Source organism: Cricetulus griseus, chromosome 4 (assembly GCF_003668045.3).
Source record: "Cricetulus griseus strain 17A/GY chromosome 4, alternate assembly CriGri-PICRH-1.0, whole genome shotgun sequence".
Lineage (NCBI taxonomy): Eukaryota > Metazoa > Chordata > Mammalia > Rodentia > Cricetidae > Cricetulus > Cricetulus griseus.
This window is the reverse complement of record NC_048597.1, coordinates 57,251,023-57,263,167: the sequence shown is the minus strand read 5'-3', so window position 1 is coordinate 57,263,167 and position 12,145 is coordinate 57,251,023. Positions and strand designations below refer to the sequence as shown.

Here is a 12,145-nt window from a genome sequence, read left to right as displayed (position 1 = left end):
GGGATTAAAGGCGTGTGCCATCAATGCCCGGAGGTGGAGTACAGATTTTTAAAGCATGTCCTTATGATTCTCTGGATTTCCTTGGTGTCAGTTGTTACATACCCCTTTCCATTTTTGATTTTGTTAATTTGGATATTCTCTCTTTGCTTTTTAATTAATTTGGATAAGGGCTTGTCAATCTTACTGATTTTCTCAGAGAACCAACTCTTTGTTTCCTTGATTCTTTGTGTTGTTTGCATCTATTTTATTGTTAATTTGGATATTCTCTCCTTGCCTTTTTATTAATTTGGATAAGGGCTTGTCAGTTTTACTGATTTTCTCAAAGAACCAACTTTTTGTTTCCTTGATTCTTTGTATTGTTTGTTTGTTTCTATTTTATTGATTTAGGCTGGAGAGATGGCTCAGAGGTTAAGAGCACTGGCTGCTCTTCCAGAGGTCCTGAGTTCAATTCCCAGCATCCACATAGTGTCTCACAACCATCTATTTTATTGATTTCAGCCTTGAGATTGATTATTCCTTGCCATCTGCCCCTTTTGGATGTGATTTCTTCTTTTTGTTCTAGAGTTTTCAGGTGTGTTGTTAAGTTGCTACTATGAGATTGCTCCAATTTTTTTTGTAGTCACTGAGTGCCATAAACTTGGTCTTAGAACCACCTTCATTGTGTCCCATAAATTTGGATTCATTGTGATTTATTTTTATTCAATTGTAGAAAGTCTTTAATTTCTTTGATAATTTTTCTCTTGACCCATTTTTCATTCAGTAGTGAGTTATCCAATTTCTCTGAGTTTGCAAACTTTCTGTTGTTGTTGAACTCAAGTTTTAATCTGTGTTGGTCAAATAGGTTGTAGGGAGTTATTTCAATTTGAGTGAATCTATTGAGACTTGCTGTGTGTCTAAGCATGGGGTTAATTAGAGAGAGTTCCATGAGGTGCTGAGAACGTGTATTCTTTTGTGTTTGGGTGAAAAGTTCTATATATATCTGTTAGGTTTATGATGTTAGTTAGCTCCAGTATTTCTCTGTTTAGTTTTTGTCTAGATGACCAGTCTATAGGTGAGAGTGTGGTATTGAAGCCTCCTACTATCAATGTGAGGATCAATATGTGATTTAAGCTGTAGTAGTATTTCTTTTATGAACTCGAGTGCCTTTGTGTTTGGGGCATAGATGTTAAGAATTGCAATGTCCTCTTGGATTTTTCATTTGATGAGTATGTAGTGTCCTTTCCTATCTCTTCTGATTGGTTTTGGTTTGAAGCCTATTTTGTCAGAGATTAAAATGGCCACACCAGATTGTTTCTTAGGTCCTGACTTAATCACTATTCTGTTGCTGTGAAGAGACACCATGACCAAAGCTCTTTTTTTCTTTTTCTTTTCTTTTGTTTTTGGTTTGGTTTGGTTTGGTTTTTTTGAGACAGGGTTTCTCTGTGTAACAGTTCTGGCTGTCCTGGACCTCACTTTGTAGACCAACCTGGCCTCAAACTCACAGAGATCCACCTGCCTCTGCCTCCCAAGTGCTGGCATTGAAGGTGTTCACCACGGTGCGGCAACCAAGGCAGCTCTATCAAAGAAAACATTTAATTGGATGTTTGCTTATAATATCAGAGGTTCAGTCCATTATCATTGTGGTGGGGAGGGTGTGGTTTCCAAGACAGAGTTTCTTTGTGTAGCCCTGGTTGTCCTGGAACTTTGTAGACTAGGCTAGCCTCGAACTCAGAGACCAACTTGGCTCTGTTTCTGGAGTGTTAGGATTAAAGGGGTGCACCACCACTGCCCAGTTTCTATGTGCTTCTTGTACCTTGAGAGGCATTCCCTTCTTTAGTTAGGGTAATATTCTTCTGTGATTTTTTTGAAAGTCTTTGCTGTGCCTTTGATCTGAGTTTCTTCTCCTTCCTCTATTTTTTCCCAAGATTTATTTATTAATTATGTATACAGTGTTATGCCTGCACACCAGCAGAGGCCATCAGATCTCATTATGGATGGCTGTGAGCCACCATGTGGTTGCTGGGAATTGAACTCAGTTGAACCCCAATATTAAGCCTCTCCACTGACACAGTAATCCAAATCAAGCCAAATTAAGAATTAAAAGTCCAGGGCTGGAGAGATGGCTCAGAGGTTGAGAGCACTGACTGTTCTTCCAGAGGTCCTGAGTTCAATTCCCAGCAACCACATGGTGGCTCACAACCACCTTGAATGAGATCTGGTGCCCTCTGCTGGCCTGCAGGCAGAAGACTGTATACATAATAAATTCCTTAAAGAAAAAAGAATTAAAAGTCCAGATTTAAATCACTCCTGGATGTTTTCTCGGCACCCAGACAGGAGCTGGGGAGAAGAGATGGCCTGTCTCTAGAGGGCAGTTTAAATACCCTGTAGGTGTGGCCTTGAGCATCTCCAGGGGAGGAGCCACTGTCTGGTGGGAGGAGGTGAGCTAAGGTAGAGCTTCCACCTGAACAATAGTGTCCCAGATTTCCTGGATGTTTGTGACAGAAGTTTTTTATAACATTTTCTTTGGCCCATGTGTCCATTTTTTTATGTCTTCAATGTCTGAATTCTCTTTCGCATCTCTTGTATTCTGTTGGTGAGGCTTACTTCTGAGGTTCCTGTTCAAGTTCCTAACTTTTTCATTTCCAGCTTTCCCTCTGTTTAGGTTTTCTTTCTTTTTATTATTTATGTGCATTTGTGTTTTGCTAGCGTATATGTCTGTGTGAGAGTGTCCAGATCCTCTGGAACTGGAGACAGTTGTGAGGTGCCCAGATGTGAGTGCTAGGAATTGAACCCAGGTCCTCTGGAAGAGCAGTCATTGTTCTTAACCACTGAGTCATTTCTCTAGCCCCTGTTTGGGTTTTCTTTATTAATTCTGTTTCCACTTTCAAGTCTTGAGCCTCTTTACTGACTTCCTTCCACTGTTTGTTTTTTCCATAGATTTCTTTAAGGGATTTATTTCCTCTTTAAGGGTCTCTCTCATATTCATAAAGGCTATTTTAAAGTCTTTGTCTTTGTTAAGTATTGGATCCCCAGTTGCTGGGTTCCTCCACCCATACAATAAGTCAAATTAAACCGAATAAATCCAAATTTAATGAACAGGGCAGTTCAAGGCAGAGACAGCACTACTGGGTGGCCCTCAAGAAGGCAGAGGACAGAACAGGAGGGTACACGTGGCAGATCTAGGCCAGGTCTAAAATAGCCAGTAGGCTTGGTCCCAGGCATCTCCAGGGGAGGAGCCACCTCTGGCAGGCTTTCAGGAATGGGGCAAGGTTTAGGGGGAGAGAGATGGGAGGAGAATTGAGGTGGAGATTCCACCAGAACAGTCTTGTGCTTCAGCTATGTTGCAATACTCAGAGCCTACTGTGGTAGAGTTGCTGGGCTTTAGTGGAGACATATTGTCCTGGCTGTTGTTGACTTTGTTTTTATGCTGGCATCTAGGCATCTGGGTTTGGGAAGATTGTAATTCTAGGTGCTGATATCTAGTCTTGTCTTTGTGGGATGGGTGTTTTTTTTTCCTTGGTTTCTATTGCCCTCTCTGGTTCTTAGGAGTGTGTGGTGACTGGTAGGAAATTCTTCTGGGGTCCTGCTAGGTATGGCGAGGGGGTGGAGTGTTCCATGTAAAATGTGTTTGTAGGTACTGGGAGCTGATACTCAGGAATGAGAATGCACTAAGGGGGTGGGCAGGCTGAGGGAGTCCACAGGAGGGAGGAAAACAGGCTGTTCCAACAAGATCTGCTTAGTCCCCTGGGAATGGGGACAGCGAGTGAAGAGAGGCTACAACTGTTAGTCTGCCACAGAGCTCAATGAAGTGTGACACTGGATATGGAGGAGAGTAGGGAGAGTGAAGATATGAAGCTCCTACCTAACCTGCTTTGCGGGCCTATTTGCTTCTCTGGCAGGCTTGGCTGGCCAGTTCCCAGGGAATGCCTGCTGAAGTTGGGGGCTGGGATAAAGCAAAAATCTGGATTAAAGGCATGTGCCGTCCTATCTAAAAAACCCAGATGAGAAGTAGAATGACCAACTTCAAAGCAAGCAGAAATCCTTTACAGTGCACTCCATTTTTGGATTTCAGTGAATTCCAGATGTAGTCACGTTGATAAGAATAGCCATCACACTTTCCTTCAGTTTCAAAGTCTCAGGTAAGTTTATTGTCCTTTTACAATTGTGTTATTAGGGGGTTGGAGAGATGGCTCAGTGGTTCCGAGCACTGGCTGCTCTTCCAGAGGACCCAGGTTTGATTCCCATCTAACAACCATCTGTTAACTCCAGTTCCAAGGGGATTCAAACTCTCTTCTGGCCTCCATGGCCACTGCAGGCATATGGTACACAAACACACAAGCATTCAAAACACATGAACACGGACTGAAAAGATGGCTCAGAGGTTACGAGCACTGACTGCTCTTCCAGAGGTCCTGAGTTCAATTCCCAGAAACCACATGGTGGTTCACAACCATCTGTAATAAGATCTGGTGCCCTCTGCTGGTGTGCAGATATACATGGAAGCAGAATGTTGTATACATAATATAAAAATAAATAAAATCTTTAAATAAAAAAAAACACATGAACACATAAAAATAAATAAACCTCAAATTTTTAAAATAAATTTGTGTTATTATTAGTATTTTACTTTTGAGGTTTTGGAGATCGATATATATTTTAGATGTGTGCTCCTTGTTTAATGTATGGTTTGTAGTTCTATTCTCCTGTTTGGTAGGTTGTCTCTTCACTCCGTCGGCTGTTTCCTTTGCTGTCTGGCAGCATTTTAGCTTTGTTTCCCCATGCCTCTCTGCTAGCATATTCCTGGGAGGAGGATTTTTGCCATCTGATCATTCATTCATAGGTATTATCCATTTAATTAACATTTATGATATTCAATAAGTATTGATGAGAATAAATTCATCAGCAAGTGAACAAACATATAACTTAGTTCTTATAAGCTTAAATGTTTTCTTAAGCTCACATGAATTTTTGTTTTGTTTTGTTTTGTTTTTCGAGACAGGGTTTCTCCGTGTAGCTTTGGAGCCTATCCTGGCACTTGCTCTGGAGACCAGACTGGCCTCGAACTCACGGAGATCCGCCTGCCTCTGCCTCCCGAGTTCTGGTATTAAAGGCATGTGCCACCAATGCCCGGCACTAACATGAATCTTTTGGTCACAATGTACCTTCATGAGCTGAAGTTGGTGCACACCTATAGCCCTAGCACTTGGGAGGCTACAGTAAACAGGACTATGAGGTAGAGGCTGGGCCTGGCTAGATAGCAATGGCAAGCCCCTGTTTCAATCAACAAAGAAACAGACATCTACCCAGGGTTCCCTGAACTAATTAGTTACCTTGTCATCTCTGTGCTTTTGCTCATGCAAAGTCTCCAGTCTATAGTATACTTCACACTTTTTCTCCCTGATAATCAAGGGATAACACTTTCCTTTAAGGATAAGACCCACCTTCAGTGTGAGCATTTTCCTAATAACCCAGCACTTCAGTGACCTACTGTCATCCTCTATGATTTTTAGAGTCTGTACCTGTTTGCTGCATGTTTCAATAGTAACAATAGGTATTTATTTTTGTTTTGAGAAAGGGTCCTGAGATGAGGCCCAGTTTGGCCTTGAGGCCATAGGCTGGGAAGATCTTCCTGTGTTAGTCTCCCAAAAGGGGTACTGTAGCCTCAAACCACTGTACCACAGAGAAATCCTATTTCACGCATATTTTTCTATCAATTCCTCATTTTATACTACAAGAAGCCCTCAATAATACTCCTTAATTTCTACCATTAGTTAGATTTTTAACTTTGAAACCATCATTATCATAAAAAAATGCAACGCACTCTTTAAAAACTGATTTAGATTGTAATGTAGTTTTTACGAAGCTATTATAATATGAAACTTGGGGCTGGAGAGATGGCTTACAGCTAAGCTCTTGTTATCTGGGCATAGTGGCACACATCCTTAAATCCCTGCACTTGGGAGGTAGAAGCAGGCAGATCTCTGAGTTCCAGGATAGCCTGGTCTACACAGAGAGTTCCAGGACAGCCAGAACTATGTAGAGAGACCCTGTCTGAAAAAAAAATAGCACATGTTCTTCCAGAGGGCCTAGGTTTGATCCCCAGCACCCACATAAAGAGCTCACAACTATCTGTTAACTCTAGTTCCAGGGAATCTTATAGACAGAAGTTTCTGTACCACCGATTCTGCATCCCAAATAAACACACAGAGGCTTATATTAATTATAAACTGTTTGGCCAATGGCCCAGGCTTCTTATTGGCTAGCTCTGTCTTAATTATTAACCCATTTCTCTTTTTCTGTGTATCTCCACATAGTCTTGGCTTAGCTGTGATGCCCGGGGCCTCTCGCTTCCTCGGCTGCTACATGGCATCTCCTTGACCCTGCGTACTACCTTTCTCTATCCCTGTTTGGATTTCCCGACTGGCTAAATCCTGCCTGTCCATTGGCTCAAACAGCTTTATTCATCAACCAATAAGAGAAACATGCAGAAGGACATCCCTCTTCTGGCACATAATGGACAGACTTATGTGCACACAAACCACTCATGTACAGCAAATATTTTTTAAATGAAAATAGCATCTGTAAGTAGAAGACTGTCATACCAGCTGTTGCTAAATAAACACACAGAGGCTTAATATTAATTATAAATGCTCAGCTGATAGCTCAGGCTTGTTACTAGTTAACTCTTACCACTTAAATTAACCCATTTCTATTAATCTATGTATTGCCATTTGACTCATGGCTTTACCTGTCCTCCAGCATGTCTTGTTCCCTCTGCGTCTGCTGGTGTCTCTCTTACTCCACCCTTCTTCATCCCAGCATTCTTAGTTTGGTTGTCCATCCTATACTTTTTGTCTGGTTACCAGCCAATCAACTTTTTATTAATAATGATAGCAACACATTTTCACAGTGGACAGCATTATTCCACAACAAGCATCTCCACCAAATTTAATTGTAAAGTAACATTTGTTTGTATGTCCCTATGTAAGTGTTCCAGTGTAAAGAGTTGTATTTGTGAATGGTTGCTTGTTGTTCTATAATGGCTTGGTCTGTTTTCAAAGGCAAATGTCATAGTGCACCCCAGGACACCTGTGTTCACACCATTGGTTCTTTGAAACTATATTTGGATGTTCAAGCTATTAAAAGCTTCATGTACTTAGTGACCTTCCAGGCAGAGTTTAGATTGGATGCTCCCACGTCTGCTGCTTGTTGCTGAGTGAAAAGCAGCAAGAAAATCCGGAATCTCAACCTCTATAGTGTTTTCATCTTGCTTTGTTTTATTTCCTTTCCTTTTCCTAAAGAAGATGAATCATGAAACCACAACCCTGGTATCCTTGAAGGAAGCAATGACAAGGTGGCTTAGGGTTACAGGGAGGGAATAAGCCAGGGTCTTCTGTTCTCAGAAGAAGGGGAGTGAAGAATGAAAAATAGAAATAAGCAAAGAATAGGAGACATACTAATTAGAGTTATGTTTGCCAAAGTGATTTGAGTCTTTTTTAATTTATTTATTTTCATTGTATGTGCATTGGTGTTTTCAGGTCCCCTGGAACTGGAATTACAGACAGTTGTGATCTGCAATATGGGTGCTGGCAATTGAACCCGGGTTCTCTGGAAGTGCAGACAGTGCTCTTAACCACTGATCCATCTCTCCAGCCCAAGTGATTTGAGTCTTGCAGATTCAAAAAATATGTAAACTGATAACAAAGAAAAGTCTGGGGTGGGGGTTGTGACTTAGCTCAGTAATAGAATTTTTGTGTAGTTGAAAGGCCCTGGTTTTTAAATCCTCTGCATCTGCATGTGCATGCGTGTGCATACACACACACACACACACACACACACACACACACACACACACAATCAAGAAAAAATTCTGCTTTACTATGCTATTATTCCATTCAATTCATGCTAGATTTGTAGAAATAAGTAAAATGTGGCTGTTTCCCTCAAGGAGCTCATAGCCTATCAGAATAGAAGAATTATTTTTTAAGGTACAGTTTAATACAAGTGACCTTATATTGATGATGTCCCTAAAAGACTAAAGGAACATGAAGGACAGATCAATCCATTTTGCCTAAGAAAATGGCTCTTCACAGAGGGATACTTTAGCTGGATCATAGCATCTGAGTGAGTTTGTGAGGAAAAAAATATGGGGAAGAATTTTATAGTGAGGAAACTACATTTTGGCTTCATAAAAGAATGGAATTAGAGTTTAGCATCTAGAATGTGTAAGACGACTCACACAGGCATTATGCTTACTGAGGAGATCCAATTTGTCTCTAAAGTCAGGTGGCATAAAAGATACATTTTTAGCTAAGTTAAATAATCACAATAGGGCTAGAGAGATGGTTCAGTGGTTAAAAAACACAGACTGCTCTTCCTGAGGTCCTGAGTTTAATTCCCAGCAATGACATGGTGGCTCAAACCATCTCTCATAGGATCTGATACCCTTTTCTGGCATAAACGTGCAGATAGAGCACTCATGTACATGAAATAAATAAATAAATCTAAAAAATCATGACAACAGTATTTTAGAGACGTGTGTGAAAGATGAAGACTGAATCAAGGACCCGGTAAGACTACTACAGTCCTAAGACCAGGTGAAAGATGGTGGACTGGTTTTCTGGGTATGACAAGTAGGAGATGGCTTAATAGATACCAGTTGTGGGGGAGGGGCTCAGAATTATTCTTAGATTTCTAATTCGAACCATTGAATAAACTGTGAGGCTGTTAGCTGAGCTGGGGAATTGTGGTAGCAAACATTACACTCAGGTTAAATTTTTAATTTAAAAATTCTTTTTAGATTCATTTATTTTATGTGTTCCACATGTGTGCCTGGTGCCCTCTGAGGTCAGAAGAGGGCATTGAATTCCCTAAAGCTGGAGCTTTGAGCCATCATGTGGGGGCTGGAAGTTGAACCAAGGTCTTCTACAAGAACAAGAACACTTACCTACTAAGCCATTTTTCCAGCCCATTTTTTGTTTCTGTCTTTGCTTTTTTTAAAAGATGTTTGTGTGTGTGTGTGTGTGTGTGTGTGTGTGTGTGTAGCCCTAACTATGCTGGAACTAGCTCTATAGATGAGGCTGGCCTAAAACTCACAGAGATCTGCCTGCCTTTGCCTCTTGAGTGCTGGTATGAAGGCATGCCCACCATCACCTGGCTTCATTTTTAATATGTATGTATGTATGTATGTATGTATGTATGTATGTATGTATGTATTTGTGTGGTTGGAGGAGTGCATGCCACAGGCATCCATATAGAAGTCAGAGGAAAACTTAAAGGTGCTGGTTTTCTCCTTCAACCATATGGGATTAAGGGATTGAGTCAGGTCACCAGCTCAGCAGCAAGCACCTTTACCTGCTGAGCTGTCTGTACACTATTAGAGTAGTCTGGCCGGTTGTGGTGGTGCATGCCAGTAGGATTTGCTGAAGGAGGCAGAGGTAGGAGGATCACGAGTTTGAGGCCAACCTGGGCTACATATTTTAACCAAAAAAAAAAAAAAAAGCTGGGCGGTGGTGGTGCAGGCCTTTAATTCCAGCACTCGGGAGGCAGAGGATCTCTGTGAGTTTGAGACCAGCCTGGTCTACAAGAGCTAGTTCCAGGACAGCCTCCAAAGCCACAGGGAAACCCTGTCTCAAAAAACAAAACAAAACAAAACAAAACAAAAACAAAAAAAGATGTAGAGTAGTCTGAATGTCTTCTGGCAGAGTATTCCAATGAACTGCAATTCTAAATTGTTATCACAATTTATAGCTAGGGTTCAGCTATATATGATCTTAAAATTATGGCTTAAAATCTAAAAGTTAAAGCTGGGCAATGGTAGTGCTTGCCGTAGTCCCAGCACTCAGGAGGCAGAGGCAGGTGGATCTCTGTGAGTTCAAGGCCAGCCTGGTCTACAAAGTAGTTCCAGGACAGCCAGAACTGTTACACAGAGAGCCTTGGGTTTACCCTGGCCTGAACTTACCTTTGATTCTTTAATCCTGTAGAGTAGACAACAAGCTCCAAGCTCTAGAAATACAGTTCAAAGAACTAGATGTCACCAAGGATAATCTGATACAGCAATTTGAACAACACAGCAAGACTTTGGCAAGCCAAGCAGCCCAAGATGAAATATGGACAGCAGTTCTGACCCTTGGGTGAGCAGTGGTTGAGGATTCGTGGCTTTTGTGGCTTTGTGAGAGATTTCAGTGACCATTCCCAAACTGAGTTCAGTATGTCCCAAAGGTATTACTTATGCTTGGGGTCCTTCATTCAGAAAAGGTTGACCTGAACACCTGTTTTTATGCCAAGCACCACAGTATCCCCCTTGTGAGTCTCTTACCTGCTGGTCTTATTGACATGGATGAGTAACAGAATTCCCTCACCATGGGAAGCTCATCCAATGGGTGGCCTGAGAACTCAGCCATAAGTTTGGTGCAGGCCATACTTTTAAAATGCACAACTGGTTTTCTCATGGGTTTACATTGAGCCAACCTAATCAAATGTAAGTTATGTCCAGGACAGCCTCCAAAGCCACAGAGAAACCCTGTCTCGAAAAACCAAAAGAAAAAAATGTAAGTTATGTTTGTACACAAAATATTCCATTTAAGGGCTGGAGAGGTGGCTCAGAGGTTAAGAGCTCTGACTGTTCTTCCAGAGGTCCTGAGTTCAATTCCCATCAACCACACGGTGGCTCACAACCATCTATAATGAGATCTTGTGCCCTCTTCTGGTGTGCAGATATACATGGAAGCAGAATGTTGTATACATAATAAATAAATTTAAAAAAAGAACATTTAAAAAAATATTCCATTTAAAGAGCTTTCCACATTTTTCATAGGTTTACCTCAATGGAACTGAATATTTTATACAGCTATGTCATTGAAGTCCTCATTTGCTTGCACACTCGAGTGCTTCAGAAGCTTCCAGACCTGGTGAGAAGTCTTCCAACCTTAGCCTCTGTCTTTAGACGAAAAGTCAAGAACAAACATGTTAGAATTGTGTGGGAGTCTGTCATGGAGGAGTATGGGCTGCAAGAGAGAGATGTCACAGCACTCTGTACCTTCTTCATTGCACATGGCAACAAAGCAGAACACTATGCTGCTAACATAAGACAGACATACATCAAAGATGTTACGTTCATGATCACCAATATGGTAAAAAACCAGGCTCTGCAGGATGCTTTGCTTCGGGCTGTTCAGGTCATCGAGAAGGGGAAAGCAGTGAGGACCCCTGAAAACCAAAGAGCATCCCTGAAAGAGTTGATGCCATCAACCAAAGATTAATCTGTTTTATGGGGATGTCCTTCTGTATATATGTTCTCTTATTGGTTGATGAATAAAATACTGTTTGGCCAATGAGAAAGGAAGATAGGCAGAATGAGGAGACAAGGAGAATTCTGGGAAAGGTTGGCAGAGGGAGCCAGACACAGAGTATCTATGCTGCTGAAGGAGTAACTACATGCCCGGGCATTACTGGGTAAGCCACAGCCTCGTGGCAATACATAGATTGATAGTGAAAGACCGCTGGAGGCTCAGGCCCCCAGGATCTCAGCCCCAGGACTGCGGTCACCCCAATCACCAGGCGGAGTCGAAAACTTGATGCAAACTGCAAGAGGCTTTATTGCAGTTGTTTAACGAGCTAACCCCATGTTAGCTCAGGCCTTTCACCCACCCGCCATCGTGGATTGCTAGAAAAGACAGCTCGAAGTGTCTGCATAGAGATCTTGTAGGGCAGCGTAAGGGGAGTGTCTAGGGGTACTGCACAGACTCAGGATTGGTGTACCTCAAGGCTTGGAGGGTTTGCCCTGTGTTGATTGGTCAACTGGTTGTTATGGCCCATAGGCCCTCCCAAGGTGGTTGCTATGCACTTGCCCATAAAGCACACCCAGAGCCGTAAAGCATAGCACCACCAGCTAACTTCTAATTGGTTCCTTGCCATGAGGCAGGCATCTGACCTCCTAGTGATCAAGGCAAGGTCAGGGCAAACACTTACTGTCATGGCTGCTGAAAGGGGCAGGCATCTGACCTCCTAGTGACCAAGACAAGGTCAGGCAAGTGTTCCGCTGTTATGGCTGCCGAAATGGGGAGCTGGTCCCTTCAATAGAAATGGGTTAATAATTAAGACAGAGCTAGCCAATAAGAAGCCCTAGCCAGGGCTGGAGAGATGGCTCAGTGGTTAAGAGCACTGA

The 12,145-nt window shown here is 42.0% G+C and overlaps 1 protein-coding gene across 1 annotated transcript; it reads left to right on the top strand.

Moving 5' to 3' along the window:
• The first annotated feature begins 7,283 nt into the window (after window positions 1-7,283).
• On the top strand, window positions 7,284-11,402 carry Smco1 (single-pass membrane protein with coiled-coil domains 1). Its single transcript, XM_027413367.2, has 3 exons — window positions 7,284-7,333; window positions 9,963-10,112; window positions 10,796-11,402. Exons 1-3 carry the CDS (start codon window positions 7,284-7,286, stop codon window positions 11,238-11,240), a joined length of 645 nt encoding a protein of 214 aa, XP_027269168.1. The 3' UTR covers window positions 11,241-11,402.
• The last annotated feature ends 743 nt before the right edge of the window (window positions 11,403-12,145 follow it).

Bases quoted from the DNA above. Each gene is read 5' to 3' on its own strand.
- Smco1 (XM_027413367.2), top strand. From the start codon at position 7,284: ATGAATCATGAAACCACAACCCTGGTATCCTTGAAGGAAGCAATGACA. The intron at 7,334-9,962 runs GTGGCTTAGGGT...TTAATCCTGTAG, and splicing joins TTGAAGGAAGCAATGACAAG to AGTAGACAACAAGCTCCAAG. The intron at 10,113-10,795 runs GTGAGCAGTGGT...CATTTTTCATAG, and splicing joins ACAGCAGTTCTGACCCTTGG to GTTTACCTCAATGGAACTGA.